Source organism: Pteropus vampyrus, unplaced genomic scaffold (genome assembly GCF_000151845.1).
Source record: "Pteropus vampyrus isolate Shadow unplaced genomic scaffold, Pvam_2.0 Scaffold84, whole genome shotgun sequence".
NCBI classification, from domain to species: Eukaryota; Metazoa; Chordata; class Mammalia; order Chiroptera; family Pteropodidae; genus Pteropus; species Pteropus vampyrus.
Genome location: NW_011888865.1, coordinates 110,552 through 117,005, shown reverse-complemented (window position 1 = coordinate 117,005; position 6,454 = coordinate 110,552). Strand labels below are relative to the sequence as shown.

Sequence of the window (6,454 nt, the reverse complement as noted above, 5' to 3'; positions counted from 1 at the left end):
AAGTCATTTCCCCTAGGTGCTTCTTTATTGAATAAATGGGAAGTGATGGTGGCATCTGTTCCTGCCACCAAGATCCCAGTGATAGCTCATAAATTGGCATTTTTTTTCCATCAGGGAGGTTACAGAGAATAAAACTGCAGGGAAATACTAAGAATGCTGGCTGCTGGCTTTAAGCCTTGTGGAACTCAAGACTGAGAAGTCTTTGAGGAACCCCAAGTCCATGGGGTGACTCTTACAAGACCTGGGAGCAGGTGTTTCTGTTGCCAGACTTGCACATACAAGAAGTCCCATCCCTCTGAGAATGGATAAACTGCACACACCAAATACTTAAAGCTGTCAGTTCCTGACAACGTCGGGATTTCTGTTCTTCTACATAACCTGTGGGAATTAATGATGATCTAAAAGTTTTAAACCTGGTTAGAACATTCACAATAACTTATGGCTTCCTTTTTCATTTCTCTCAATTGAAAATGGTAAAAAAATAAATAAGTAAATTATCCATTCATTTAGTGAAATATTTCTCCTACCTATTATGTGTTATTTCCTGTGTCCAGACTGTAGCTTGTTATAGTATTTACTGGATATTGTACTGTGGCCTATATAGTATGTAATATATGCTAGAATCCTAGGACTATAATGAAGCTAACATACAGAAATCTTCAAATATGAACCCCATTTTATGCCACTTGAAAGGAGATTCTCACTGATATTTCCAATTTTGTTTGGTTGCAAGAGGATGTTGTCAGTTTTGCAAAGACTTGGTCAAGTTTGTCAAGTATTTTTGTTTTATTTTTTTTGTTTTTCATCTACTCATCTTCTGTGATATCAAATGTTCTCTCAAGAAAAGAAGGCGGATTTCATATACCTACTCTTTAGCCAGTGACTGTACAAAATAACAGGTAAATAAACAGGGAAGGAAAGGAAGACTGAATAATAGGTAAAAATGAGCTTGCGATATCAGTAGCTGTATTTCTATGTTGATAAAACTTTGAATCATGAATAGTTAAGCTTAGGCAAGGAATCGATCCAGTAGGAATCAATTCTGGAAGTGACTGTAGACAAAGCAATAAGTTCTTCTTTCTAAAATCTAATGTATTTAAGCCTACTCTAAACACAAAATCTACTTAATACATGAGTCATGAAATAATTTTATGAGTCACGAAATAATTTATGCCCACAAAATGACTCCAAAAGGACACAGGTGAAAGTCTCAAGAATTCAATAGAAGGCAATGTACAGGGCCTCATTTTTATCGTCTTGAATTTATTGCAGTGTTCAGAGAATAACATTTTCCCCTTAATTTAATTTTGTACAATTCAAGTAAGATTTTTTTTTCTTAAGGTATTAGCCAACTTTGATTTTGATAATTTGTCTCACAACATAGTGCTACCAAGATAAAGGGACTAGAGGAAAATTGGTAATATTATTTTCTTGGTCTGTCTAGTTAACGTCAGTTAAGAAAATTGAATCAGCTCTCCTAGGCAGAGATGTTACTGAGATGACATCATCATGAAAAGGTTTTGTGACCTAAAAGGAGTTATTATTTCCTTTATTCTTAAGTCCTGTGCCGGCAGTTTAGATCAGCTACCATCTTATAATTGTAATATTTTAAAATAAATATGCGGTTACAGACTTTATATAGTAAAAAAATATTTTTATGTTTTTCTATATATACAGAAGGTGTTAGATGGAACTCTAACATAATTAAATGTATTATTGCCTATGGCAGGCCCTATCTATAGTTATTACTTTTATTAGATTATTAGTCTGACATTTTTTATAAGACCAATACTTTATTATCATAAAGTATATATGTTAATATTAGGTCCTATTTATCTAAAAAATGACACTAGCTTAAACAAGACAGTTTACTTTCATCCTGCATAAAAGAAATCCGGAGGTAGGTAATCCAAAGATAGTATAGTGTCACTCCTCATCTTCAGTGACACAAGCTCTGCCATTATGCTCCATTATGTGTATTGTTAGCCTTCATCTTCAAGGTTGCTTCATGGTCCAAGATGACCACTGAAGCTCCAGCCATCCTGCATGGGTTCCAGGTCAGCAGAAGGAGGAAGTAGGAGAGAGCAAAACTGCAGGGTCCCAACAAAACCAGCTTCCCTTTAGGTGGTCAGAGCAGGATTCCCACAAAACCCTTTGCTTGAATCACATTGTGCTGAACACCTTCATGGAGCCACGTCTACCTGCAAGGGAGGCTGAGAAATAAAGTCTTTACTACAAGAAAGGTGACTAGTGGAAAATTTGGTTTCTGTTAATAAGAGAAAAGGAGTAAATGGATGTTTGGGAAGCAATCCAGCCATCTCTGCCACAGCAGCTGCATCTGAGTGGAAAAATTGGAGAATAACATCAGATCCTCTCCTGATAACCTACACAGAATAATTCCCAATGAGCTTGTGCATATCCCATTTCTTATTTAATTGATATTTATGCAACTCATTAGTACAAAGCCCTTTCCAAGCTGAATTTTTGTGTGAACAACCATATTTTAGGTGCAGAAATGACTGTGATCTCCCAAAGTAACTTTCTTTATCTGACCAGCATCGTGAGTCTTTCTGTGTCCAAGACCATGAGAAATATGCACATAGCTTCAGAAAGTCAAATGTATCAACAAAGCAAAAACATACTCCTCCTCAAGAATCAAGAATATCATCCAATCTTGGTATTTTAAAAGATGTATTTCAGTAGCTAACTGAAAGTATCTTCCTTTTATGTCACTTTGCACAAAGTAAATTACTTATAAAAGCTGATTTTAAAAACACTGATTTTTAAAAAAGCTGATTTTAAGAATAATTTTGCAGCTGCCTTTATTAAGGGCTGGTGTTTACCATTATTTTTTGCGTGTATGTAAAGCTGATAAACAAATATTTAGAAACCTAGGTTTTTCTGAAAATGAAGTACTTGTCTTAACTGAGAAAATATGCCAGCTTCCCTAAAGTAAAAACAATTTCGGCTATCTCATTTAAGAAACTTTAAATTCTTCTTGTAAATGCTACTATATTAGCCACTGGGATAGAACAAGCCAACTCTTGTAAAGTACCTCATATTATCACTGAAATAATTACTCTGAAAAATAAAATAGGCCTCTGTGTTCCTTTAACTCAATCCTCAGCCCCTCTACGATGTTGTACAAAATAAACAGACCAAGACATCTCTTTTTGTGTGGTAGAAAGCTTTGTGTTAGGGAAGAATCCAATTCTTTAGACAGTGTGTATAAGCCATGAGCGGCCCACAGTAATATTATAAATTAGGTAAGATTTGTTTTCAGTACTTTGCTTATTCTCTTTTCCTCCCTGCTCTCCTTCAATCGGTTCAGGGAGCAATGATTGAGGACCTGTTATACCTTAGGGGCCATGTTGGGGGCTGGAGCTACAAAAACACAGACTGTGCCCTCACTGAGTCTATACTTACTCTGCCTAGGCATGGGGCTACCACTTGTTGCCTCTAGGGTTTTATGGCATCAAGGGGTGCTATTAACCCCGTGTCCTGACCTGCTCCTTATCTTCCGAGTCAAGCTTACACTTCCTGGGTCTGTGGCCCAGTCTATCAGAGAATTCTTCCATTTAAACTTATATCTTCCAATTTTTACCTTATAGGGAAAATAGTGATAGCAATTTCAGACCATGTGTTAAAAATGGGGGATAGAGCTTGGGATTTTTTTTTTAATAACCAAGGACTTTGTAGTACACAGATCTTTAATCCAAAATTATAGGCAAAATTCATCTGATCATACTGTAAGTAACAACTGTAAAAATGTTGCTATTTTAGGTGATAGTAGCCATAGATTAATTTATTTAATAGAAATTTTACCAAGATGATTATCCTCTTTATAAAAAACTCTCTGAAATCAATTGTTGGCTGACAACCTATAAATAAGTATTTAGAGTAGCCACTTAGATTATATAAAGCTATTAGATTCCTAGGTATGGCCAACCCCTCCCCCTCCCCCCAAAAAGTGCAATTTAAATGAGGAAAGCTGTATTCGCATATTTATTCATACATGCATTCAGTAAATATTTATGGAATATGTACTGTGTCCCAGACTTTATTTTACTGGTTAACAAAATAAATGAAGTCTCTGTCCTCGTAAAATTTATGGTGTAGTGACAATGGCAATAATAAATTAAACATAACAAACAAAAATAAGGATTATTTCATGCTGAGAAAAAAATATGCAATAGAACAGGTGCTGGCCAAGGTCTTCAGGAAATGTCTCTGTGAAGTTCCCATTTAAGATGAGACTAAAGTTTAAGAAAGGAGGCATGCCAGAGGATTCCGAAGTTTGGAACGTCACACTGGATTATCAAAAAGTCATGGCATTTATAGGTTGATTTATGACTCTGTTGAAGTATCTGGTGTATGTCGTGCCAAATGTGAGCTGAAGTTCTAATTTTTAACCAGAGATCCTGTTTCCTAAAAAGACTCTTAACTTGGGCCTAATGAAGCCCATAACACTGTTTTAGATTTTTGCTTTTGCATATAGTGAAATGCTGCTAGTTGCACAGTTGTTCAGTGTGTGTGTGCTAACCATGAATCTCTTTCTCTTCCTCTTGTATCACCAGGCCTCCGGAACCTGTTTACAGCACTGTGAACAAACTGTGTGATAAGCCTGCTTCTCCCAGGCACTATTCCCCTGTTGAGTGTGACAAAAGCTTCCTTCTCTCAGCTCCCTACCCCCACTACCACCTAGGCCTGCTCCCTGACTCTGAGATGACCAGGTACTGCATGCGCTTCCTCACTTCATCTTCTCAAATGGCATGTGCTTCCACAATGAATGAATGGGTAGAATCCTCCTCTGCTCATTTCTCTTGCCCTTGACATCTTCCTCAAGGTGGAGAGATGCTCTGCTCCCTGGTGCAGTGGGAGAAATTAAGAACATTGCCCTTTTTTCTTCCTGGTGTTTTCACAGAGCACTCAGCTATGATCACATGATGCTCTACATGTTCCTGGTTCCTATGAATTTTTAATGAAGTATTATATTTTTCCAGGAGAATTAATATTGGAATTTAATTAGTTCTATTTCCCTTAGAATAAAGAAAGAACATGTGTTGAGTATATTTTTAAATAATATTTGATTCTTAACTATGCTTTCGGCAAAACATAGTTTAAAAAATAGATGCTATCATCATCATTTAATATTATAACTAAAATATTAAATGAATGCTATAATTCAGCTGACTCCTTGAGGTATTAAACAGCTTGTCCAAAACTACATAATTAGCTGGTTCTATCTATCCACACAGAATATAATCTTAACCTTTACAGTATGTTACAAAACTAGGTGATTACATATGTCCTCTTATTTAGTTACTCGCGTTTTATTTTTTTTTTAAAGTTCACAGAAGTTAAGGCATTGCCCTCTGTATGATACCGACAATGAATGTGGATTCCAGATTTGACCTTAGAATGTTTTAAGTCTTTCCACACTTTATGAACAAATTGTTCTATATCTAAAGGTTGGACATAATTTTGCATTGATATTCTGAAGCATACATATGATCAATAATAAAACCCCATCTTCACACAGTAACAAAGTCAGAAAGAGAGGAAAGTAAGAAAAAGAGAATCCATCATTTTAGAAGATAGTTCCAAGTCAGTTTAAATTGAGAAATCTCAATTATGATATTCCTAGATATAATGGGATGCTCATATAGTAATGTTTTTAGATAGAATATCTTCATATGTCTTTATAATATTGTAAGGACTGAGAAAATATAGATTTTTAGAATGATTCAAAGTGAAAATGGCTATATCAAGAGGAGTTCCTTAGAACATTATCTCTATTTTTTAATATTTTCAAGGAATAACTTTAGAAGTCAATTACTGACCTCTCTAGGGAGTTAAATTACAAAATTTAAATTATATCTAACATTTCTAGAAATAAATGAGAAAACATATTTTCGACTATGTAATCAGCTGGAGCATTTTTACTAATTTGCAATAATTAAAACCTAATAGCATTTTTAGAAATACTTTATAAATATTAACTAAATCTTCCTATATTTTTAACAAGTCATAAAAACTATTTTTTGATACAGTGAACTATGCAGTTTTGAAGTTAAGAGAACGAAGTCACCATAGCCATAGGGAAGTGAGGAGGTACACACACCTACAATAATCATTCTAGTAATTATGTGTCTATGATCAGCCATGTAAAGGCAGCTAACCTTTATTGAGCTCTTCCTTTGTGCCAGGCATTTTGTTAAGCACTTCTTATGAAATATTTCTTTTAACCCTGACAATCATCTTATAAAGTAGATGGTATCATTATCTTTGTTTTACAAATAAGAAAACTGAGGCTTGAGAAGTTACCTGACATGCCCAAGACCACCCACTGATAAGTGTCAGGGCTGGGATTCAAACCCAGGTACCATTAGAACCTGCATCAGCACAGGCATGATGGCAGAAAAATTCTCCACCCGTTTCTCTCTTTTTTTTT

General features: G+C 35.2%; 1 protein-coding gene across 1 annotated transcript in view; it reads left to right on the top strand.

The window, feature by feature from the left end:
• Positions 1-6,454, top strand: part of DLG2 (discs large MAGUK scaffold protein 2) — a 1,459,931-nt gene that overhangs the window by 1,381,194 nt on the left and 72,283 nt on the right. The window contains exon 14 of the mRNA XM_023532491.1: positions 4,578-4,733. Coding sequence (XP_023388259.1) covers positions 4,578-4,733 — 156 coding nt within the window. The remainder of the gene's footprint in view (positions 1-4,577; positions 4,734-6,454) is intronic.